Raw genomic sequence first — 26,953 nt, 5'->3', positions numbered from 1 at the left:
TATAAATATCAGTTATTGAGTTGTAACTTCCAGGCTGGGCATGGTGGCCATGCCTGTAATCCTAGCACTTTGGGAGACTGAAGCGGGCTGATCACTTGAGGCCAGGAGTTGGAGACCAGCCTGGCCAACATGGTTAAACCCCGTGTCTACTAAAAATACAAAAATTAGCCGGGTGTGGTGGCGCGTGCCTGTAATCCCAGATACTTGAGAGGCTGAGGCGGGAGAATTGCTTGAACCCAGGAGGCGGAGGTTGCAGTGAGTCCAGATCGCGCCACTGCACTCCAGCCTGGGTGACAGAGCGAGACACTGTCTCAAAAAAAAAATAAAAAATAAAGGTATTATTCCTAATTTAATTCCATGCAGCCTTTCCAGCCCTATTTGTACCAGTCCTACTCTGTCTCTTCCCCACTTAATCTAATTATCCCCCTTTCCCTCACCCAGATTTTCTACTCCAATCACCTATTCTGTTTCCCAGATATCCTCTGTACTCTCCTCCCTCTCATAGTCGGCCTGTCCTTTCTATCTGGTGAAATCCTACTCAACTTTCAATATACAACTCATATGACCACATTCTCTGGCAGACTTAGTCATTCTCTTATGTTTTCCAGAGCATTTCATGGATCACATATATCACATGATTCAAGAAATTACGGCCAGTTGCAATGGCTCACACCTAGTAATCCCAGCACTTTGGGAGGCCAAGGCAGGCAGATCACCTGAGGTCAGGAGTTGAAGACCAGCGTGGCCAACATGGCGAAACCCCGTCTCTTCTAAAAATACAAAATAGCTGGGCATGGGGGCATGCGTCAGTAATCCCAGCTACGTGGGAGGCTGAGGCCAGAGAACTGCTGGAACCTGGGAGGCAGAGGTTGCAGTGAGCCGAGATGCCTCTGCACTCCAGCCTGGGTTGACAGAGTGAGACTCTGCCTCAAAAAAAAAAAAAAAAAAAAGAAATTACTTGTGATTTACTTTAATTACTGACCTGCCAATAAACTGTGTTTCTCAAATTTTAGTACATATTGGAATTGTTTGCATATAAGAAGTTAAATTCTCAAGAAAGTTTGATTCACTAGGTTTGAGGTTGAGCCTAAGCTTCTGCATTTTTTACAACAAATACTTCTTGTTAATTCTGATGCGAGTTGTCCAAGGACCATAATTTGAGAAACCAACAACCATGTAGTTAATGGATTCCGTCAGGGCAAGGGCCATGACTTATCTGCTTTTGTGTTTTCAGAGCCTGCCATGTAGACTATGCTAAATGAATGTTTCTAGAATGAAATATAGTTTACTGGGGAAGGCCTTTCGGCATATAATTTTTGAGTTGAGACCCAAGTTGTTGCAGAATCTTAAGAAAGGTTTTGCCTTTCAAAGATGTAAAAAATAGCACAAGACAACATTTCCCAGGTAGTTTCCAAAATACTCCTGCTAGGGCATGCTTTGTGGGAAAAGGGTTTGTTTGGTAGTCAGATACTTTTAGAAAATGCTGTCTGTTGGACCTGTGCCCTTCACCCTTCTCAAGACACACTAGCAGATTGAAGCTTTTGAGATGTTCTGTGGGAAAGAAACCCTTTTAATCTTTAAAACGTTTTGACAAAGCATTTTCCCTACCCTTTTTCCCCAGATAATGCCTTTTTAGAACCTGCAGAACTAATGTCCTGAGGTATTTTCTTTGGAAACTGCTCACATAACCAAAAGTATAACAGTAGGAATTAACACTTCATGTGTGATGATGACCTATAATTACCTAGAATTGGAGAGGCCACTCTGGGAAGTTATAAGAAAAGAGATAAAGGATTAGGCAATATTAAGGGAAAGACATTTTTCTATGGTAGGCTCGACGTTTGTATTTTGGTATAATTGCTCTAAATTGTCCTGGTCAGTTATAAGTATTAAAATAACTGTAGTATAGACGATAGCAGACAGGTTTGAGCATGGAAGGATTGGATTTGGGTAACGGCTACTGGAATGCAAAAGGCAGTAGGAAGTCAAAGACAGTAGATGAAGGATCTGTAGAATCTGGTAACTAATTAAATCTGGAAAAACAACTTGGATGTTTTAATTCAAAGATCTAAGTGGTCTATATACTTTTTGGATGTATAGTTAGACTAAGGTGAAAAAAAACATTGTATTATTGACAGCTGAAAAGATGTGTAACAGCAGGGAGTAGTTTCTATAAGTTTTTTGGGTTTTTTTTTTTTTTTAAGACGGAGTCTCGCTCTGTCGCCCAGGCTGGAGTCCAGTGGCGCGATCTCGGCTCACTGCAAGCTCTGCCTCCTGGGTTCACGCCATTCTCCTGCCTCAGCCTCCCGAGTAGCTGGGACTACAGGCGCCTACCACGGTGGCGCCCGGCTAATTTTTTGTATTTTTAGTAGAGACGGGGTTTCACCGTGTTAGCCAGGATGGTCTCGATCTCCTGACCTGGTGATCCGCCTGCCTCAGCCTCCTAAAGTGCTGGGATTACAGGCGTGAGCCACCATGCCCGGCCTCTGTAGGTTTTTAAATTTTAGTTTTGTTTATTTTGTTTATATTTTATCTTTAACAGGATAAAATTTATTATAATATAGTTTGCCTTCTAAAAAGGGTCCATATAGAAATCACTAACTTAAACTGAATTCATACACAAACTTCAAATCACATCACAAGTTTTTCCTGGAAAAATTAGGTCCTCTTTTTTCAATAATTGGGGCTTGTTTATCAGAAACAACTTAGTGATAACAAAGCAAGACACATTTTTATATTATTATACATTTAATTTAGACGATGGGGAAATTCCTTCACACTACCTCATAGTATAAAGCAGGTTTATTAGGCCTTAAGAATCATAGAATATTTATACTTTTCATGTAAAATAGAAAACCTAATTTTCCAGTCATTCATGCTAAATAGCAGGGTTAAAGTAATGATCAGGAAGACTTTATAAGTTTTAAAATAAGGTAGTTTTCATGAGACATTTTGCAGTGCTCCCTTGGTAATGTTCATATTCAGTGAGCAGAAAAGAAAAGATGAGAGAGTTAGGACTCTACTATTGAACCTGTTTCTTGAAGAAAACAAAACCCAGATAGTACAATTGGATGTCAGAAATGGTTATTAGAAAGCTAGGTAAAAACAGTACAGGTTGAGTATCCCTTATCTGAAATGCTTGGGACCAGAATTGTTTCAGAATTTGGAATTTTTTGGATTTTAGAATATTCGCATATACATATGAGTTACTTTGGGGATGAGAGCCAGGTCTAGACATGAGATTCATTTATGTTTCATATACACCTTATAGTCTAAAGGTAATTTTATACAATATTTTTAATGATTTTGTACAGGATACAAAGTTTTGAGCCATAGCATGAAGTCACATGTGGAATTTTCCTTTTGTGGCATCATGTAAATGCTCAGACAGTTTCAGATTTTGGAGCATTTCAGATTTTGGATTTTTGGATTAGGGATGTTCAACCTGTATTTCCAAATACTTAAGATAGGGCCTTAATTTGTCTTCCTTTTATTGTCTTTTCAGACAAATGACCATGGAAACAGTTGAATCCCAGCATGATGGAAGTATAACAGCTTCTTTGACAGAGAGTAAGTCTGCTCATGTGCAGACTCAGACTGGCCAAAATTCAATCCCTGCTTTAGCTCAGGTAGGCAATAGGCAGGCATCGTTGAAAGTCAAAATATATGGAAATGAGAATTAGGTGCAGATTCTGTTTTCTTGCCATTGATCTTAAATTTTCCATGTTCCCTGGTTATCAGCCATTCTTGCTTATTTGATTGTGAAGAAAAGATACGTATTGTAATTAGCCTTGCATTTTAACAGACATTCAGCAGTGCCCCATCTCCATTGCCACCACCACTATGGAAGGAAAAACAAAAACCCTTCCTGAATATGTAATCCTCAAAGTATGATTTGAGAGGGTTGCTAATTCGAAATTGATACAGTTCTGATGTCCTTAGCTGTTAAGATGACAGAAATCTTACCATTTGCCCCGTATATATTTGTCTTGATCATTACTTTCTTTTCAGTTAGGTCTCGAACTTTGAATTGGTTTCATTCAGAGGTCACCAGTATCAGTTAGTACCTGTTTCTAGATCCTAAAATTTATTTCTGAGATATCTATTAAAAATATAGAAAAATAAACACATTTGTTAGTTCATCAAATATTTATTGAATGTCTGCTGTGTCTAATTATTCCGGATGCATGTGGATATGTAGTTTCAGGACTTAAATATCCCATGGTTTGGTAGGGTAGACAGATATTTTAGCAATAATTCCAGTAGAGTAAGAAGTGCTGTAAAATACTATGTAGAAAATGAATAAGGCCTACAGAAGAGGGAGCAGCCAGCTGACTAGGAGTGCTTTATAGATCTCCTTTCAGCTAGACACAAAGGATGAGTAGGAGTCTGCCAGGTTGATAAGGTGAGGAAGCATATTCTAGGCAGAGCGAAGAGTGTGCACAGAGGCACAGAGCCAGAGCATGGGATGTTCAGGGAACTATGGGTATTGAGTTTAACTGGAGCCAGGTGTCTGGGCTGGGCAGTCCAGCTGGTAAAGGTAAGCAGAGGATCGTATACATTTCAGGGTTTAGAGTACACTGTACTCTAAATAGTATTGAAATATTTTCAGGTGCCCACCGTATTTTCAGTTTTGACACTAGTAGCCATGTGGAGGTGGAATTGAAAGTCAGTGAGTCGGAAGTGAAGACACCATCAGGGTGCCTGGTGGAGTCAAAGTAGCGTGAGATACAGAGCAGTGGTGAGACCTTTGTGGTACATTAAAGGGAGAATAAAAAGGACCTGGTGGTTGACTGGAAGGCCCAGGGGAAACACCAGGCACTTCTTGGGTTATATTAGGCCAGACTGGTGTGAGAGCTCTCCTTTCCTGTGCACCCAGCCTGCTTTTCTTTCCTCTTTAAAGCTGCCAACACCCGCTCGTTCCCTGGAGGTTTTCTGCCGTATTCTGTAGAGCTGTATCTCCCTAGCAACACCTTTTGTTACACTGAGAGACAGGCATTTAGGCCAGGCCTTTTGCTTAAACACACACACACACACACCCTTGTTAAAAAAAATGCATGTTCATTGTAGAAAATAAATATTAAAATGAAGAATATAAAAACTATCCATAATCTTGACATCCAGAGATTTAATCATTGTTAACATTTTGAAAGCGTATACTCCTTTAGTCTTTTTGTCTGTGTGAATAGAATAGAAAGCGTATACTTTTTCTCATGATTTTGGGATTTTCCAGAATTTTTAGAGCTATGGTTTCTGGTCAGTAATTCTGCCCTTTGCTGAAGTTGTAGTTGAAAGCACATTTTTTTTTTTTTTGGTAGAGACAAGTTCTCACTATATTGCCCAGGCTGGTCTCAAACTCCTATTGCACCTCACCTTCCCAAAGTGCTGGAATTACAGGCGTGAGCTTCTTGTACCCAGCCTGAAAGTACATTTTCTTCCTTCTGACTCTACTTCCCTCTAGGTGGGTCCCGGCTCACTAAGTTCTACAGATGCCTTTTACTCCAGAATTCTGGGGCTGAAGTCCCAGCAATAGATTTCCATGATCTAAATATGGTAATTTGCAATTCTGAGGACCTTCAGGCTGGGCGACAGCCACCTCTGTGAGCCTCACTCAGAAATTGCCAACAGGTGGCCAGGTGCAGTGGCTCATATCTGTAATCCCAGTACTTTGGGAGGCCAAAGCAGGTGGATCGCTTGAGGCCAGGAGTCCGAGACCAGCCTGGCCAACATGAAGAAACCCTGTCTCTACTAAAAATACAAAACTAGGTGGTTATGGTGGCACACGCCTGTAGTCGCAGCTGCTCGGGAGGCTGAGGCACGAGAATCGCTTGAACCCAGGAGGCTGAGGTTGCAGTGAGCCAAGTTGGAGCCACTTCACTCTGGCCTGGGTGACAGAGTGAGACCCTGTCTCAAAAAAAAAGAGTGTTGCCAACAGGTTAAGTAATGTGGAGTCTGAAAAGTAGCCTTAGGTTTCTGAGGGCTTGGAATTGAATAGGAGACCAGTGGACAGAAACTAGGTTTTAGTAGGTTAGAGAATAAGTAAGAGGAGGGGAAGTGGAAGTTGGAAGTATAGACTCTTTTAAGAAATTTGTCTTTAACTAATAGAGAAAGATGGGTTTGTGAAACAAAGGGGTGAGAACTGGGATGTGAGAAATTTGGGAATGTTTTGAATAAAATGGAAGATTATAGAGACTTGTGAGAAGGCAGAATCAAGGAACTAGAAAAAGCCTGTGTTTACATTTGTAATGCTTCTTTAAAAATCTCAAATAATGTTGTATGCTAATAAATATTGATAGTTATTAAATCTGGATAGTAAATTCTTGGAGTTTTGCTGTTTTTCTATTTTATATTGTTAGAAGTATTTTTTTGTTGTTGTTTTTGTTTTGTTTTTTTGAGACAGAGTCTCACTCTGTCGCCCAGGCTGGAATGCAGTGGTGCAATCTCGGCTCACTGCAACCTGTGCTCACTGCATCCTCCACCTCCCGGGTTCCAATGATTATTATGCCTCAGCCTCCTGAGTAGCTGGGATTACAGGCATGTGCCACCACGCCCAACTGATTTTTGTGTTTTTAGTAGAGAGGGTTATGCCATGTTGGCCAGGCTGGTTTTGAACTCCTGACCTCAAGCAGTCCACCTGCTTTGACCTCCTAAAGTGCTGGGATTACTGGCGTGAGCCACTGCACCCAGCCTGTTTGAAGTATTTGATCAAACTGAAACTATGGTTTTTATCTTTCACATGCTAGAAATATAGAGATTAAGAAGTAATCTGTATGCTGACTTACGGATTATTTTAGTTAACTAAGAATTATCCTCCATGCCATGCATGGATCATGATTTTTTGAAGAATTAGAAGACAATTCTTAGCAGTCAGAATTTTCTGAACATAATTACTCATTAAAGTTCTTGTGACACCAGCAGCTGTTCGTTTATGAGTATTGTTACTATCATACAATAGTATATATCTTACAAGGAGTAGGAAATCAAGCTGAACTCTATTAACCCTGTGATGTATGCCAAAAGTGACTGACTTTTCTGAATTTCTGATGGCTTCGTATTTACTTGCCACTTGTCTCATTTTTCTTCAGACTTGAGGATTGTAAATTTCCATATGTTTTAGATTTAAACTTAGTTGTGAATAAAGAGGAATTTCTGACACTCACCTTCCTTGTTTATATGATCAGATTATCAGTAAACAGTGTGGGAACAAAAGGCGTGAGCAGAACGTTCAGTGGGTTTGATTCTTTGCATCTAAGGTCATTTGATACTGGTTGTTTTGATTGTCCTGGCCTTTCCAGAGCTTCTGCTAATCAAGAATATACTCTGAAAATCATCAGAGACCTAGCAACTGTTGAGCTTGGTTTTGGCTGTCAGGCCCCTGTTCTGCTGATGGATTGAGGTGAGGTGCAGGTACACCAGGGGAGACTGGAGTTTTGCTTTTCTGTTTTATAACTTTGTAGTAATAAATGGAGCCTTTCTCTTCTGTTTGAAAACAAAATCACGGTGGTGGTAATGTCAAAAAGTTGGAAGCAGGAGTTGCCATCAACAAATCCTAGTATGGCAAATAACTGGAAGTTAAATGTTGTCTTGGCTTTCTTCTTGTCTAAATTATTTTTATGCTGATTTATTTTTAATGGAAGCTGGTATCTTATTTATTAAGTACGTGTGTTGATATACAGGACTAGACTCGCTGGATTCTGGTAAAACGGTTGATAATAAGTTGGAGAGTCCATTTTAAATAACCTGGCCAGGAGGAAATCTTTTCCAGAAATCAAAATGGTGAAAAGCAAAAATATTGTATGTACAATACAAGTAGTTTTAAAATAGTGACACATCGTCTGGAAATAATATTGTTTTTAAATGGGTAATGGGAAGTTAAAACTTCTTTTGTTGTGAAAGACTTCAAACATACGTAAGAGTAGAAGAATGATTCCACATATATATAAAGTTAGTAATTATTAAGATTTTGCTAGGCAAGGCATGGTGGCTCATGCCTATAATCCCAGCACTTTGGGAGGCTGAGGCAAGAGGATTGCCTGAGCCCAGGAGTTCAAGACCAGCTTGAGAGCTTGTCTCTTTAGTAAAAAATAAATCAATACAAAAAAAATTTTTGCCAGGTGTGATGGCATGCCCTTGTAGTCCCAGCTACTTGGGAGACTGAGACCAGTGGATTGCTTGAGCCCAGGAGCTCAAGGCTGTAGTGCACTGTGATCATGCCTATGAATAACCACTGCACTCCAGCCTGACAACATAGTGAGACCTTGTCTCAATAAAATTAAAAAAAAAGATTTTGTAGCACTTGCCTCATCTATCTTCTTTTTTTCTTCTTGTCGCTGAAGTATTTTAAGCTGCTCAGCAGATCTCAGACATCATGTCATTTTACTCCTACTTACTTCTGGGTATACAACTCTTAAAACATTATGGACATTTTCTTATATAACAAAATGTCATTATACCTAGTTAAGTATAATTAATATGCAATCCATATTCATTTCACAAATGTATGATCTACTCTGAAGGCAGTAGAGTGGACACCTTGAACTTTTCTTGTTCCTAGACTCTTGGGAATTGGTAACACTGCCATGAAGACCTAGGTGGGTGAGGTCATTCAGATGGAGCCAGTGGAAAGGATGTACCTTAAAACTGACTTTCTGAAGTATAATTCTCCATAACTGCTGCAGAAGCCTGGAGGCCTCGACTCTGAAAGCTAAATAACTCTTCTTTATAAATGACTACTTCTCAAGGTTTCAGCAAAGATAGGAGGGAAAGATGAAAGGAGCAGTATCCTAGGAGTCAAAGGGGTGGAAGGAAACTCTGGAGATTGTCAAGGTCAGCATACTGCCTCGAGAGAATTAGTTCTCATATAACACTTAACCTCTCCAAGGACCTCTGTATTTTTGGAAACAAGGAGACGCTAGGGAGGCAGAGAAAGCCGCTAGGGAATGTTGTTCAGAGATTATACTCTCCTAATCAAGCTGAACTCTGTTAACCCTATGATGTTTGCCAAAAGTGACTGACTCTTCTGAATTTCTGATGGCTTCATATCTTATCCTTTCTTATCTTTTCCATTCTAAGTGCACAGTGTGTAAGGAGTCCCTCGGAATAAAGCAGCCCTGGCATGCTGTCGGGGATTGAAGTAGGAACGATTTAACAAGGGATACTTGGAAATGTTGTCATGTGCGAGTTGTAAATTTTCTTTTTTAATCTGGTGGAAAATTGGAATGGCATTTCTCTGTTTTTCCCAGCTATGCCAAAAATCTTCTTGGTCCCGCATAGGCCTAGGAAGGATGTAGATGGCAATCACAAAACAAACAAAAAGTGAGCAAACAAATAGAAGACCTCAAGCAACATTTTCTCTTGTTAATAGGTTAGCAACCTCCTATTTGTATATTAAAGAGATCTGCATTATGTTACGTTGATTTCATATAATTTCAGCTAAGTAGATCTAGTTTAAGGTCAGTGTTTTATTGAATCTTGTATTTTAGCTTGAGTATATTAATTTCCTTAGCTGAGGGACTCCTACTGAAGGAGAAAAGTGTTCCTGTTAAAATTTTGAAATAAAAGTTTCTGTTTTACTGTAGATTTTTTCACTATTGCTCCTTATTTTTATGTATTCTTTCCCCTGGCTGTTTTTCATGGTTCATATTTTATCTGTTACACAGAACATTTGTATTCTGTTAGAATTATCTATAAAAATGAACAAAGGATGGAAGAAAAAGGAAGAGAGTAATTTTTTTCAATAAATGCTAAATCTGTGTTATAAAATGTTCCTTAGTCATCCAATTCAGAAAAACCCACTGCTTTGAACCGTAACTCATTATTGAAGGTAATTCAAGGTTCAGAGGCCATAATAAAAAGTAACTGGTGAACTGTTAATATTAGTAACCAACTTTTTTCAACTTCAACAAGAATTTGTTATGTATCTGTACTCGTATTTTGATAATTTTGTATGTAATAGCTAGTATATTTCTTTAAAAGTTAGTTTTTGGCTTTAGAATACGCTTTTATGTTTTCATCCCAGTAGTGTATTAAAGGTGGCAGTACTTTGCTTTAAATAAATTTTGATGTTGCAGAGGTAATTTCAGGAAGTATAAAGCAATCAGAGTCAAATTTCAGAAAAATTTTGGTTTTATAATTACAATAAAAATGCATACAAATTTATTTTAGTGTTTGAGAGACTGTTAAAGATGTTTTGGTAATTTGTAATGATTATGAGGTTTGGATACTTGTAGAAAATGTTCAAGTTCCTTTTCTTAGTTTTACTAATGGGTAGTTTGTCACTAGCAGTAATGAAAAAATAACTGAGTATAAATACAGTTACTCCTTTTACCTTTTTCTGTATGATTTTCTTTAGTAAAAGAGTAAGCTGAGAGGATGGAAAAATGGGGAGTCATTTTTTAATGGGTATGGAGTTTCAGATTTGCAAGATGAAAAAGTTCTGTAGATCTGATTAACAATAATGTGAATATACTTAACACTACAAACTACACTTAAACAGTGAATATGTTATGTGTCTTTTACCACAATAAAAGATAATGAATAACAAAAAAAAATAGGCTAGACATTGAAATTTGAAAAAAGAAACATTAATTTTATAGTTTCTTTTTTGAGTAAGACTTAGGGATTCTTTTCTTTTCTTTCTTTCTTTTTTTTTTTTTTTTTTTGTAGAGATGGAGTCTCGCTCTGTCACCTAGGCTGGAGTGCAGTGGCACAATGTCAGCTAACTGCAACCTCCACCTCCCAGGTTCAAGTGATTCTCTTGCCTCAGGTTCCCGAGAGCTGGGACTACAGGCGCGTGCCACCACACCTGGCTAATTGTTTTTGTATTTTTAGTAGAGATGGGGTTTCACCGTGTTAGCCAGGATGATCTTGATCTCCTGACCTTGTGATCCGCCTGCCTCGGCCTCCCAAAGTGCTGGGATTACAGGCATGAGCCACTGCGCCCGGCCTCTTTTCTTTCTTTCTTTCTTTTTTTTTTGAGACGGAGTCTTGCCCTGTTGCCCAGGCTGGAGTGCAGTGGTGCGATCTCGGCTCACTGCAACGTCCGCCTCCTGGGTTCACACCATTCTCCTGCCTCAGCCTCCTTAGTAGCAGAGACTACAGGCGCCCGCCACCACGCCTGGCTAATTTTTTGTATTTTTAGTAGAGATGGAGTTTCACTGTGTTAGCCAGGATGGTCTCAATCTCCTGACCTCGTGATCCATCCACCTCAGCCTCCCAAAGTGCTAGGATTACAGGCGTGAGCCATAGTTCCCGGCCACCTCTTTTCTTTTTTTTTTTTTTAAGAAACAGAGTCTCACTCTGTCACCCAGGCTGGAGTGCAGTGATATGATCGTGACTCACTGCAGCGTCAGTCTCCTGGGCTCAAGTGATACTCCTGCCTCAGTCTCCTGGAGTAACTAGAACTACAGGTGCATACTGCCATGCCTGGCTAACTTGTAAGTTTTTTGTAGAGATGGGGTCTCACTGTCTTGTTCAGGCTGGTCTTGAACTCCTGGCCTCAAGTGATCCTCCCTCTTCAGTCTCCCAAAATGTTGGCATTACAGGCGTGAGCCACTATGTTCAGCCAGAGACTATTTTCTTTCCCTTATTTTATCGTTTGTTATTATAACCCTTGTAAATCCCAGACTATTAAGAATTGTATTTGGAAAACAGAGGCTTTGGGAAATTTCTGCTTCATTGAATAGTTGTGACGATATCTTCATAGTGCTCTCCACAAATGTGGATTTTTGTAGCCCTATCAGAGATAAAACTGTAGTGGTTTTCTTAAAAGGTATAAGGGAGAAAAGCCTGGTTATGGTAATGAGTGTATTAGGTAGAGACAATATTAGATGAAGAAAACAGACATAGTTCAGGAAAAACACATGTCTTTAAACAGGTTTCATTCAGAAGTAGACCTCTATTTTGGCAGATAATAACTATTTTCCTTTAAAACAATGCATATAAAGATGCAACAACAACAACAAAAACTACAGGTCAATATCCCTGATGAACATAGGTACAAAAATCCTTAACAAAATACTAGCAAACCAAATTCAACAACATATTAAAAAGATCATAAACAGTGATCAAGTACCATTCATCCCAGGGATGCAAGGATGTTTCAACATATGCAAATCAGTAAACCTGATAAATCACATCAACAGAATGAAGGAAAAAGACCATATCATCATCTCAATACATGCATAAAAAAAGTGAAAAATTCATTATTTCCTTATTATAAAAACTCTCAACAAATTACATAAAGAAGGGATGTACCTCAGTGCAACAAAGGCAGTATATGACACACCCACAACTAGCATCATGCTGAATGGGGAAAGGTTGAAAGCTTTTTCTCTAAGATCTGGAATAAGATAAGGATACCAGGCCAGGTGTGGTGGCTCACACCTGTAATCCCAGCACTTTGGGAGGTTGAGGCAGGCGGATCGCTGGAGCCCGAGAGTTAAGAGACCAGCCTGGGCAACATGGTGAAAGCCTGTCTCTACCAGAAAATATACAAATATTAGCCGGGCATGGTGGCACACACCTGTAAGTCCCAGCTACTTGGGAGGCTGAGGTGGGAGGATGGCTTGAGCCTGGGAGGCACAGGTTGCAATGAGCCAAGATCATGCCCCTGCACTCCAGCCCAGGTTGCAGAGCCAGACCCTGTCTCAAAAAAAAAAAAAAAAAAAAAAGTCACGGGTGCCCATTTTTGCCACTTCTATTCAGCATTGTACTGAAAGTCCTAGCCAGAGCAATTAGGCAGAAGAAAGAAAAGGCAACTGAATTGGAAAGGAAGAAGTCAACTTTTCCCTGTTCATAGATGACATGATCTTACATATGAAAACCTTTAAAAAAAAGGAACAAAAATTAGAAAACCTTAAAGATGCCACCAGAAGAACCTGTTAGATCTAATACATGAATTCACTGAAGTTGCAGGATATGAAATCAACTTATAAAAACCAGTATTGTTTTTATGTACTAATAGTGAACTACCTGGAAAAAATATCAAGAAAACTCTATTTACAATAGCTATGAAAAAAATACTTAGAAATAAATTTAAGCAAGGAGGTGAAATATCTGTACATTGAAAACTATAAAAAACATTGATGAGAGAAATTGAAGGAGACACAAGTAAATGTTCATGGATTGGAAGAATTAGTATTGTTAAAATGTCCATACTACCCAAAGCGGTCTACACATTTAGTGCAATCCCTATCAGAAATATCAATGACATTCTTCACTAAAATAGGGAAAAACAATCCCCAAATTTATACAGGATCACAAAAGACCCCAAATAGCGAAAGGAATCTTGAACCAAAAGAATGAAGCTGGAACCACTGCCATGGCCAGTCCATTGCAGGGTATCCTGCAGCTGCTACAGACCAAGAAGCAGGCTGCTGAGAAGGTTTCCAAGGCCCACAGGCAGATGAACCGGGGGCTGAAGCAGGCCAAAGAAGTAGCTTAGGCTGAAATTGAACAGTGCTGCCTGCAGAGGGTAAAAAGAGTTCAAGGCGAACGAAGCTGAAGCACAGAAGGAGGCTCAGGAGAAAAGATGATCACCCTCCAGACCTACTTCCGGCAGAACAAGGATGAAGTCTTGAATAACCTCTTGGCCTTTGTCTGCAACATCCGGCCAGAAATCTGTGAAAACTGCTGCATAAATGGGTAGGAGAAGAAAAAAGCACCTGTTCTATGAATTGGCATTTTAGATGCTCTCATGGAATATGAAGCTTCAACATAGCTCAAGTTGTATTCTTATGGAAAGGCATTAAATTATTTCTGTATATTATATAATAGGTCCCTCCACTTTTTGGAGAGTAGCAAATATAGGTTTGTTTTTTTTTTACAGACTTAGAACTTATCTAAAGATTTCATGTTTTTTAGAAAATTAATTGGTATATGTTGTCTATTTTTGTATGCCTTTTGGTTCAAGCAACATATATATCAGTGTTGACATTTTCTTTCTTAGACCTAATTAAACAAAACCAATTTTTTTTGAAGAAAGAAAGGGATTAAATAATTTTTCCCCCTAATGCATTCTTGAATTCATCAGGGCTTTATCTATGAAAAAGTAGTAAATAGTTATTTGTAACCTATGTGAAGCAACATTCAGCCTTAATCTATTCCTGCTAATGATTAGAACAACAATATTGGTATAGTTGTTTGGGTTACTTTTAGTTTCTCTTAAGTTTACTAGATGATAGAACTTAAGCACTTGTAACATGTTATTACTTGGTGTATGATAATCATTTGAAAGTTAAGACTCTTTGTCATGCAGGAAAAAAAAAGAACAAAGCTGAAGGCATCACACTACCTGACTTCAAAATATACTATAGAGCTATAGTAATTAAAACTGCGTGGTACCAGCATGAAAACAGATACATTGATCAATGGAACAGAATATAAAGTCCAGAAATAAAACCATGCATTTACTTACACCAACTTATATTCAACAAAGATGGCAGGACCACACAATGGGGAAAGGGCCATTTCTTTAATAAATGATGTTGGGAAAACTAGATATTTACACAGAAGAATGAAATTAGGCCCTTGTCTCTCACCATAAACAAAAATCAACTCTTGAAAATGGATTAAATATAAGACCCAAAACTATGAAACTACTACAAGGAAACAGGAAACTCCTTGACATTAGTCTGGCTGATGAGTTTTTTGATACAACCTTAAAAGCACAGGCAACAAAAGCAAAAATGGACAAACAGTATTACGTCAAACTATAAAGCTTCCCCACAGCAAAGGAAACATTCCACAGAGCGAAGAGGGTACCTACAGAATGGGAGAAAATATTTGCAAACTATACATCTGGATAAGGGGTTAATATCCGAAACACAGAAGGACTCAAACAACTCAATAGTAAGAAAACAACCTGATTTTCTAAAAATGTGCAAAAGACCCGAATAGATTTTTCTCAAAAGAAGACATAAAAATGGCCAAGTACAGTCATTCATCACTTAACAACAGGTCTACATTTTGAGAAATGTGTTGTTAGGCAATTTCATCTTTTTTTTTTCCCCTTATGATCCAACAGAACCAATGGTGTGGTGATTTCATCTTTGTGCAAACATCTAGAGTGTACTTACACAAACCTGGATGGTATAGCCCACTACATACCTAAGCTGTATGGTACAGCCTGTTATTCCTGGGCTGCAAACCTGTATAGGATGTGATTATACTGAATACTACAGGCAATTGGAGCACAATAATAAGTATTTGTGTATCTAAACATAGGAAAGGTACAGTAAAAATACGGTATCAAAGATAAAAATGGCACATCTGTATAGGGCACGAAACCATAGTGGAGCTTGCAGGACTGGATGTTGTCCTGGGTGTGCCAGCGAGTGGGCGGTGAGGGAATGTGAAGGCCTAGGACATTATTGTACACTACTGTAGACTGTCTTTTTTTTAATAGAGTTTTGTTCTTTTGCCCAGGCTGGAGTACAGTGGCACAATCATAGTTCACTGCAGCCTCAAACTCCTGGGCTCAAGTGATCCTCCTGCCTCAGCCTCTCGAGTGACTGGGACTACAGGCACATGCCACCATGCCCAGCTAACTTATTTTATTTTTTTGCTATTGTAGACTTGATAAACATTGTATACTTAGGTTACACTAAATTCATAAAACATCATTTCTTCAATAAACGAACTGTAGCTTACTGTAAGTTTTTTACTTTTTGACTTTTGTAATAACACTTAGCTTAAAACACAAACATATTACACAGCTGCATAAAAATGTTTTCTTCTATGCTTATTCTGTGTAAACCTTTTCTGTGTTTGAATTTTTTTTTTTTTAAACTTTTTTGTTAAAAACTGAGACACAAACACACATGTTGGCCCAGGCCTGTATAGTGTCAGGATCATCTGTATTGCTGTCTTCCACCTTCATATCCTGTCCCATTGGAAGGTTCTCAGGGAAAGAACACTCATGGAGCTGTCATCTCTTATAACAGTGCCGCCTTCTGGATACTCGCTGAAAGACCTGCCTGAGGCTGTTTTACAGTTAACTTTTTAAAATAACTTGAAGTAAAGCAATAATAAAAAGTATGGTAAATACATAAACCAGTAACAGTCATTTTTTTATTATCAAGCATATGTACTGTACATAATTGCATTGCTATGCTTTTATTTAATTATTTATGAGACAGGGTCTCACTCTGTTGCCCATGCTGGTGTGTGGTGATGCGATCTCGGCTCACTGCAACCTCCGCCTCCCGGGTTAAAACTATTTGCGTGCCTCAGCCTGCCTAGTATGGGATAACAGTCGTGCATCACCATGCCTGGCTAATTTTTGTATTTTTAGTACAAAATTTCTCTACTAAAAATACAAAAATAAGCAGATGTGGTGGCAGGCGCCTGTAATCGCAGCTGCTTGGGAGGCTGAGGCAGGAGAATTGCTTAAACCCAGAGGCGGAGGTTGCAGTGAGCCAAGATGGTCCCAGTGGACTCCAGCCTGGGCAACACAGCAAGACTCCGTCTCCAAAACAAAAAATAAAAAAAATTAGCCAGGAGTGGTGTTGTGCACCTGTAATCCCAGCTACTCAGAGGCTGGGGCAGGAGAATCACTTGAACCCGGGAGGCAGAAGTTGCAGTGAGTCGAGATCACACCACTGCACTCCAGCCTGGGCAACAGAGTGAGACTCTGTCTCACCAAAAAAAAAAGCTCAACATCATTAATCATCAGGGAATTGCAAATCAAAACTACAATGAGATATCACCTTCCTCTTGTTAGGTTGGTTATTATCAAAATGACAAAAGATAACAGATATTGGCAAGAATATGGAGAAAAGGGAACACTTATACACTGACGGTGGGAATGTAAATTTGTATAGCCATATGGAAAACAGTATGGAGGTTCCTCCAGATATTAAAAATAGAAGTACCAGATGATCCAGCAATTTCACTACTGGGTATCTATCCAAAGGAAATGAAAGCAGTGTGTGGAAGAGATATCTGCACTTCCATGTTTATTGCAGCACTATGCATAATGGCCAAGATATGGAATCAGCCTCGGTGTTCATCAGTGGGTGAATGGATAAAGAAAGTATGGTATGTATACACAATGGAATACTATTCAACCATAAAAAAGAATGAAGTGTCATTTGCAACAAGATGGAGGAATCTGGAAGACATTCTGTTAAGTGAATAAGCCAGGCCCAGAAAGACACATACTGCATGATCTCACTCATGTGTGGAGTCTAAAAAGTTCTCATAGAATTAGAGGGAAGAATGGTGGTTTCCAGAGGTGGGGGTGCTTAGGCAGAGGGAAGGATGGGGAAATGTTGGTCCAAGAATATATAATTACAGTTAGGAGGAATGAGTTCAAGAGAGCTATCATACAGCATGGTGACTACAGTTAAGGACAATGTATTGTTGAAAACTGCAGAGATAGTTGAATGTTAATAATGTTCTCACCACAAAAACAACTACGTGAGGTAATGCTATTATTAATTAGCTAGATTTAACTATTACATAATGTATATATACCCCAAAACATCATGTTGTACATGATAAATGCAATTTTTTTGTCAATTCAAAATGTAAAGAACATTTAAAAGGTACATCTCCAACCTCCACATGCTTTCCTTGCCCAGTCTTTCTCTCCTGCTTGTCTCTCTGCCTATCAGTATGAGACACCCTCTCTAGGAAGCCGCTGTCATCCTTTACAAAGAAGGAGTCCAGAATCTAAAGTCTTACACAGCCTGCTTCAGGCAGTACTGAAGCCTGGGCTTCTCAGAGGCCACAGTAGAGGCCAGTTGTAGCAAATTTGGTTGAAAAAGCAAGAATTATTTTTAAGTTTTTCTAACCACCTGAGCTCAATTTGCCCAGTTGTGAGATTAAACACTTTCTTCGGGCACCAGCAAATCATGGCCACCAGAAAATAAAATCAAATACAAAATAATAATTAATGGGAGAGGAGCAGTGGCTCATGCCTGTAATCCCAGCACTTTGGGAGGCCAAGTCAGGAGGATTACTTGAGCCCAGGAGTTCAAGACCAGCCTGGGTCAAAGTAAGACTCCATCTCTACAAAAAAAAAAAATTAGCCAGTCATGGTGGCACTTGCCTGTAGTACTGTCTACTCAGGAGGCTAAGGTGGGAGGATCTCTTGAGCCCTGGAGGTTGATTGAAGCTGCAGTGATTCGTGATCATGCCACCGCACTCCAGCCTGGGTGACAGAGCAAGACCCTGTCTCAACACAACAAAAAACAAAAATAAAAAAAATACAGAACAAAAATATTAAATGTGTGCATATTTACTATTGGATATGGTAATATACCATGGTAGGTATTGCCTTTGTAAGTTGGTCTCCCCTGTCTTTTGTTCCTAGCGCTTTCTCATTTTCTCATCTCCAAGGGCTTGTTTACTGCTTCATACATAAAAAGAGGCCAGGTATGATGGCTCATGCCTGTAATCCCAACACTTTGGGAGGCTGAGATGAGACGATTGCTTGAGCACAGGAGTTCGAGACCAGCCTGTACAACATAGGGAGACCATGTCTCTATGAAAAATTAAAAACTTAGGCCAGGTGCAGTGGCTCACATGTGTAATCCCAGCACTTTGGGAGGCTGAGGCAGTCAGATCACCTGAGGTCAGGAGTTCAAGACCAGCCTGGCCAACAACATGGTAAAACCTTGTCTCTATTAAAAATACAAAAAGTAGCCAGGCATGGTGGTGGGCACCTGTAATCCCAGCTACTCGGGAGGCTGAGGCGGGAGATTCGCTTGAACCCGGGAGGCGGAGGTTGCAGTGAGCCAAGATCGCACCACTGCACTCCAGCCTGGGCGACAAGAGCGAAACTCCATCTCCAAAAAACAAAAAACAAACAAACAAAAAAACAATTAGTTGAGTGTGGTGACATGTGCTTGTAGTTCAAATTACTCAGGAGGCTGAGGTGGGAGGATCGCTTGAGCCTGGGAAGCTGCACTGCACTCTAGCCTGGGTGACACAGCAAGAACCTATCTCAAAAAAAAAAAACAAAAAGAGCCCTAATTTATACATGTATACTCAGTTTGAATTAAATTTAGCTTGTTTACTTAAAAGTAGTGTTGAAGGTATTTTTCATACTATATTTTAATACTAGATTAAAGTTGATACTAATTTTATGCAGTTTTAAGTATTAAGACTAATCATTTGATCTTTGCTTTCTTTACCTAAAACATGGAAAATACTGATTTCATAGATTAAATGAGATGATTTGTGTGAAGCACAAGCACAGAGTTTGGCATCTGGTCAATGTGCAATAAATGCTTGCTTTTATCCTCATAGTGACCTTCCTTGATCTTAAAATGGTAGTAATTAGGCTTTAGGATGAAATGGCTTATGCTGGTTTTAAAATATATTGTATTCGGAATCCTTTGTAAAGGAACAAAAATCTACAATGCTTAGTAGGCCTCCAAAGGGTATAGAGGAGAAAAGCTAATTTTTTATAGTTTTATAAGCAAAGTTCCGGTATGTCAGGAGCTTGCTTAAAATTATATGTTTTATGCTTCTTAATTTAGGTACTTTAGATTTCTCCTAGATATTTTAAAACATTGCAGGCCACTTTGGGCATAAAAATGTAAAATATAACCTGTAACTATTTCAGATTTCATGGTAAGACCAAACTGCATTATAATTTTTGTAAGGAGCTAAACTCTTAGACTTTACTATTTATGTACTCTGACTGTTGGACTGGAACTGAAAACAACTTAAAGATGCAATTTGGCCTGGCTGTGTTAAATTAGTCTGCTTTGCATTGCTATAAAGGAGTACCTGGCTGGGGCAGTCCCCATGCCTGTAATCCCAGCATTTTGGGAGCCTGAGTTGGGTGGATTATTTGAGCTCAGGAGTTCGAGACGAGCCTGGCCAACATGGTGAAACCCTGTCTCTACAAAAAAATACAAAAATTAGCTGGGCATGGTGGCAGGCGCCTGTAATCCCAGCTACTCCAGAGGCTGAGGCAGGAGAATCACTTGAAACTTGAACCCGGAAGGCAGAAGTTGCAGTAAGCCAGATTGCACCACTGCTCTCCAGCCTGGGCCACAGAGCGAGGCTCCATCTCAAAAAAAAAAAAAAAAAAGGAAAGGAAAAAGAAATACTTGAGGCTGGATAATATATAAAGAAAAGAAGTTTGTTTTGGCTCACGGTTCTGCAGGCTGCACAAGAAGCATGGCACCAGTATCTGCTTCTAGGGAAGCCTCCAGAAGCTTCAAATCATGGCAGCAGGAGAAGGGGGAGCCAGGGTATCACATGGAGAGAGAGGGAGCAAGAGAGAGGGGAAGTGCCACACTCTTCAACAACCAGCTCTCAGAACTACCAGAGCGAGAACTCACTCATGACCATTCATGAGGGATCCCCCATGACCCAAACACCTCCCACAAGGCCCCACCTCCAACATTGAAGATTATATTTCAACATGAGATTGGGAGCGGATAAGCATCCAAACTGTATCACGTTTTGTCAAAATGATTCTGATTTTGACATCTACTTTTATGTAAATCTTCTTTCCTTGCCTCCATTTTGGGGACGATTTTTATAAATGTTTTTAATCCTTTCAAATCAAAGGGTTTAATATACATATATGCTATCTAAACTACTTTGTTGACCAAATTATTTGAATAAAATGTAGCAATAATAAAAATAACAAAAGTGAGCTTTTATTGAAATTCGGTATGTGCTAGGCACTGTTCTTTTTGTTTTTGAGACGTTGTTTCGCTCTTGTTGCCCAGGCTGGAGTGCAATGGCGTGATCCTGGCTCACTGCAACCTCTGCCTCCCGGGTTCATGTGATTCTCCTGCCTCAGCCTCCTGAGTAGCTGGGATTACAGGCATATGCCACCACGCCCAGCTAATTTCGTATTTTTAGTAGAGATGGAGTTTCACCATGTTGGCCAGGCTGGTCTCAAACTCCTGAACTCAGGTGATCCACTTGTCTCGGCCTCACAAAGTGCTGAGATTACAGGTGTGAGCCACCAGGCCAGGCCGCCAGACACGGTTCTAAGTGCCTTACACACATTGACTAAATCTTCACAACCCTGTAGAAAGGTACTGTTTTCATTCCCATTTGCAGTTGAGGAAAACAAGGCACAGAGAGTCTCAGTCACTTGTTGCAGATGACACAGCTAGAAAAGGCAGAGCCAAGATTTGAACCCAGGCAATCTGGGTTTAGAGTCCATTGACCACTCCACCATTTATCACCTGAAATGCATAGGTACTCAGTGTTTAACCAGACAATCTCAGAGAACATTACCTAGAAAAATCCATAGTTCATTAAGAGTAATAATGAATATATGCTCTCTTGTCTCTCCCTATATACATACTGTATAGCAGTTTATACGTGTGTGTGTGTTTATGTGCACTATGGATACATATATACTATTACTCTGTTACTCCATTATTCAGTGGCATAGAAGACAGTTTCAAAGTTAGATCCCAATTCAGCTTCTGACCCTGGGTGTGTGAAGTCATAGAAAATTTAAATTTTACTCATTTTGATGCATTAGGAATTGTTTTCATATAATTCCTGGCACCAACAGCCACTGTATTTGTTGCACTATAATTCTCAGGCCAGGAGTACGAGAGAGTCCAGAGCTTTAGAATTATATCATTTAAGATGATGAGCATCAGTCTCATTGCAATTTAGTAAAATCAATTTAATGAGTGTTTTCTTGGCAAAAAGCCAGTTAATTATATCCATCAAATTTGGAGCCATAGTTATTAAAAAATTTTTATTGTGGGAAAAATAACGTAAAATGTACCATGTTAGCAGTTTTTTTTTTTTTTTTTTTGAGACGGAGTCTCGCTTTGTCACCTAGGCTGGAGTGCAGTGGTGTGATCTCAGCTCACTGCAACCTCCGCCTCCCGGATTCAAGCAATTCTCCTGCCTCAGCCTCCTGAGTAGCTGGGACTACAGGCACGTGCCACCACCCCCAGGTAATTTTTTGTATTTTTAGTAGAGACGGGGTTTCACCGTCTTAGCCAGGATGGTCTTGATCTCCGGACCTCGTGATCCACCTGCGTTGGCCTCCCAAAGAGCTGGGATTACAGGCGTGAGCCACTGCTGGCCCATGTTAGCAATTTTTAAGTGCACAGTTCACTGATGTTAAGTAACATTTTAATGAAACAGATCTCCAGAACTTTTTCTGTCTTGCAGATCTAGAGCTAAGCACCTATTAAACAACTGCCCCTTCCCCTTCCCCTCAGGCACTGGTAACTACCATTCTACTTTCTGTTTCTCTGAATTTGACTAGATACCTCCTATAGGTGGAATCATGCAGTATTTTGTCTTTTTGTGACTGACATATTTAGCATAATGTCTTTAACCGTCATTCATTTTGTAGCATGTGACAGGACTTTATTTTCTAGGCTGAATAATATTTTATTGTATGTATGTACCACATTTTGTTTATCGTTACTGTTTTTCTGTGGTGGTTTTTGTCAAGTCAGTACTCGTTAGACTTATACCAAGTGATTGGTAGAAGAAATATGATAATCAGAATAATTCATATGAATTGCAGTTTGACTGTTTCATAGATATTACAATAAAGAGTTGATTTAGGTTAGAAATAAAGATTAACATGAAAGTTTTGATAAGTGGTTTGTAGGCATTCATTCCCTGGTTTCTAGCTTTTGGCATGAACATTTCCTGTTCATTATTAGAAATGATCCATATTACTGTTAAGAGCAATTTTAATACCTACTGTTTGCACTTATATGAGGTCTGTTGCATAAAAAGCCTTTTTTTGGCTTAGAATCTTACTGCAAATTCCTTATGTGTATTTATTATTTTGAAATACATTTGGCTAGTAAATCATGATCAGTTTCAGTCTTACTGAAACCAAATACGAGATTGGCTTTCAAAAGTTCCTTCCAAAGCTAAAAGAGTTTGACTTCTATAAAGGTCATGTCCATTTTTATAGTACTTTAATATATATATTACTATAATAAGTGAAACATATCTCATATTGGTTAGAATATAAAATGATGCCCCAAATACTATAAATAGGAAATCCAAGATACTATAAGGATTAGCTAGAAAAAAAAACGTTTAGCTAGGGCACTGTTCTCAAAGGATAAAGAACCCTAATTTTAATTTAAGTGCTTACTGGAAGTATTATCAAAATAGATTATTTAAACCCTTCTGGATAATTAAGAATGACTGAATTATAACACTTGCTTTGCTTTCAAGAAGTGAATTTTTTAGAAACATGAAATTTGACCATTTACGTTTACAGTATCAGAAACAATGATCCTCTTCCCCCTTTTTAATTCAGATTATGGATTTCAGCTTATGCGCTATACTTAAAAAAAGGATTGGAGGCAACAACAACATCTCTTTAGAAGATAATGGATAGTAAATATAGAAATAATAATCATACTTGGCTAATCTCTTTGTAACAAATATTTTCAGCATATATTCTTAAGGTAAAATTTAAATGCATTGAATTTGCAATTTGTTAGCCACACTATCTTAAAAACAAAACAAAAAAAACAGCTAGGCCAGACACGGTGGCTCACACGTGTTATCTCAGCACTTTGGGAGGCCAAGGCGGGTAGATTACCTGAGGCCAGGAGTCGAGATCAGCCTGACAACATGGTGAAACTCCGTCTCTACTAAAATTACAAAAATTAACTGGGTGTGGTGACAGGCACCTGTAATCCCAGCTACTTGGGAGGCTGAGGCAGAAGAATCGATTCAACCCAGGAGGTGGAAGTTGCGGTGAGCCCAGATCACGCCACTTCCCTCCAGCCTGGGCGACAGAACAAGAGTCCGTATCAAAAAAAAAAAAAAAAATTACCAGGGTGTGGTGGCGGGCACCTGTAATCCCAGCCACTCGGGAGTTTGAGGCTGGAGGATTGCTTGAGCCTGGAAGGTGGAGGTTGCAGTGAGCCAACATTGTGCCACTGAACCGCAGCCTGAGCAACAGAGCTGGACTCTGTCTCCAACTCAAAGCAAAAAACACCTTAATGGGAATGAAGTCACTCAAGATAACCAAAATGAAGACCAACTACATTTTTCATTTTGTGTTTGTCTTACTCAGCACAATCAAATATGACTTTTAAAAATTAAAGTGGGCCGGGCACGGTGGCTCACACCTGTAATCCCAGCACTTTGAGAGGCCAAGGTGGATGGATCACCTGAGGTCAGGAGTTCAAGACCAGCCTGGCAGAGATGGTAAACCCTGTCTTTACTAAAAATACAAAAATCAGCCAGACGTGGTGGCACATGCCTGTAATCCTAGCTACTTGGGTGGCTAAGGCAGGAGAATTGCTTGAACCCAGGAGTTGGAGGTTGCAGTGAGCCGAGATCGCACCACTGCACTCCATCCTGGGCGACAGAGCAAGACTCCGTCTCAGTGGGGGAAAAAAAATTAAAGTGGAATATTTTACATCTTTATTCAGGTATTTGATTTATAATATTCTTATTATTTTCAGCTTTAAAACATTTGAAATATTCTAATATTCTCTTAAATGCTTTTTCCCCTATAGAACAGACTTTTGAGAATCCTGTCTTAATACATAAACATCAAGATAGTTTTCAACTTCTTGCTTAGCTTGTGTATTTTTATTGTAGTCCTTAAACTAGGTAGTACAGAGATTTGATTTTTCAGGAGCAGAGTTGATAGAGCAGTCTGCTATATTGTGAATTCACATTTTAAAATCCTTTATTGTCTTGAATGCAGGCCTAGTAGCTCTGTGACATGTGCAGCTATACTATGACATCATAAACCCCATCGTGAGGGAACCTAGCTACGGGTCAGAGCTAGTCCACTAGGTGCTAATCAAATGCTGTGTTACAACACTGTGAGGTTTTCCCAGTTATAAGTGTCATTATTAGGGTTTTTTTTAATTGCAAAGCCAAATAAGGCTGTCAATTGCATCATCTTACCTTATTTCTTCAGATTAAGTACTGTTTATAGTGGGATTTTCGGTGGATGTGGTGGCATCAGCATAATCTATGTTTCAGGCGTCCTATAGAAGAGGATTATTCTTCAGGGGATGTGGAAGAAAAGGTAAATGATGTCTGCTATAAGTACCTTCTACACACTTTTAAAGCCTCGTGAAAAGAGGGGTAAAAATTGTGAAATATAAAATAACATCCATTTTATGTTTTAGTTTTTTGAGCAGTTGCCTACTTGGTTATTAGAATGTGATAAATTATTCATAGATCTTGATATCACTTTTTCCTTCTCTTCATTTAGGCTTTTTGTGTAAACATTCCCTCCTCTGAGAAATTATCTACAACAAATAGTCTCTTACCACACCACCCCCAGTCCCTGCTTTGTCGCTCTCAAATCCGTTATTCTGCTTTACTGTTCTTTTAAGAATGGAGCACTACCCAAATTATGTATTTGTTTCTTCATCTATTTCTGTCTTCTGATCTGGGAGAGCAGCAGCTTTTCTCATTCACTGCTGTATTAAGCTCCCAGTAGATATTTGTTCAGCAAGTAGAAGAGTTAATTCATAAAGATGATGTGTTTTGGTGAAATTTTTGCTTAGAAAAATGTCTTAGAATGAATATTTGATGTTTATAAGAAAGATTTCTCTATTTCTACCTGCAGTATGCATATTTTAGTTTAAGTGAACTTTGGTTTGTCTCCTTGTGTGTCTTTTAGGAAAGACATTTTAACTAATTCCTTTCTGTTTTCAGGGCTTCTTTAGAACCCTACTTACATATTATGAACAGAGCAATTGTAATACTTTGTAGATTCCTCCTTGTTGATATTACAAGGATCTTCCTTCTTTTTTTTTGAGACTGAGTCTCACTCTGTTACCCAGGCTGTAGTGCAATGGCACGATCTTGGCACACTGCAACCTCTGCTTCCTGGGTTCAAGTGATTCTCCTGCCTTATCTTCCCAAGTAGCTGGGATTATAGGCATGTGCCACCACACCTGGCTAATTTTTATATTTTTGTTAGAGACGGGATTTCACCATGTTGGCCAGGCTGGTCTTGAACTCCTGACCTGAAATGATCCGTCCACCTCGGCCTCCCAAAGTGCTGGGATTACAGGTATGTGCCACCATGCCCAGCCTTCTTCTTTTTTTTGAGACACACTCTCGCTCTGTTGCCGAGGCTGAAGTGCAGTGGTGTGATCTCAGCTCACTGCAACTTCCGCCTTCCAGGTTCAAGCAATTCTCATGCTTCAGCCTCCCCAGTTGCTGGGATTACAGGCGCATGCTACCACACCTGGCTAATTTTTGTATTTTTAGTAGAGATGGGGCTTCACCATGTTGGCCAGGCTGGTCTTGAACTCCTGATCTCAATCGATCTGCTCACCTTGGCCTCCCAAAGTGTTGGGATTACAGGCGTGTGCCACTGCGCCTGGCCTCAGATGTTTATTTCTTATCTGGGCTCTAATCCAATAACCAGTCCCCTAATTCTCCTTGCCTATTGAACATTTCCACCTGGTGGTCCTGCTGTTGCCCTGCCATTTTAGGGGCCTAGGCTCCTGAAAACTGAATCCATCACCTTGCATAAATAAAAAAAAATGCTTCTTTATTTACCTATTTTGTCTTTGGGGATACCATGCATGTTATTGGATCTTTCATTGACCTTGTTCCCTCTATGCCATCTGTGTACCATACCCTACTTCACAGGCAGCCATGTACTCAGCTATAGCGCCACACACTCAGTATAATAATAGTGCTAAGATGTTAAGGGTAGGAAGCCATGTGAATTTTTTTAATGAATAATAATGGAGTTTAACCTATTTTTTCATTATTATACTTTAAGTTCTAGGGTACATGTGCGCAACGTGTGGGTTTGTTACATATGTATACATGTGACATGTTGGTGTGCTGCACCCATTAACTCATCATTTACATTAGGTATATCTCCTAGTGCTATCCCTCCCCCCTCCCCCCACCTCACGACAGGCCCTGGTGTGTGATGTTCCCCTTCCTGTGTCCAAGTGTTCTCATTGTTCAATTCCCACCTGTGAGTGAGAACATGCAGTGTTTGATTTTTGTCCTTGTGATAGTT

General features: G+C 39.5%; 1 protein-coding gene across 22 annotated transcripts in view; it reads left to right on the top strand.

Annotated features, from left to right (window-relative positions):
- Positions 1-26,953, top strand: part of CREM (cAMP responsive element modulator) — an 88,796-nt gene that overhangs the window by 18,079 nt on the left and 43,764 nt on the right. For 15 of the 22 annotated variants that reach the window (XM_031015148.3, XM_031015149.3, XM_031015142.3 and 12 more), the window contains one exon: positions 3,506-3,629. The exons of 2 other annotated variants lie outside the window; for them this stretch is intronic. In XM_031015148.3, coding sequence (XP_030871008.1) covers positions 3,506-3,629 — 124 coding nt within the window. Of the gene's footprint in view, positions 1-3,505; positions 3,630-24,741; positions 24,983-26,953 lie in introns of those variants that run through there. 5 more of the 22 variants (XM_004049262.4, XM_004049254.4, XM_055352920.2 and 2 more) reach the window with 2 other exon arrangements.

The sequence above is a fragment of the Gorilla gorilla genome, chromosome 8 (genome assembly GCF_029281585.2).
Source record: "Gorilla gorilla gorilla isolate KB3781 chromosome 8, NHGRI_mGorGor1-v2.1_pri, whole genome shotgun sequence".
In the NCBI taxonomy this organism is placed as follows: Eukaryota; Metazoa; Chordata; class Mammalia; order Primates; family Hominidae; genus Gorilla; species Gorilla gorilla.
This window is presented reverse-complemented; position numbering and strand designations above follow the sequence as displayed.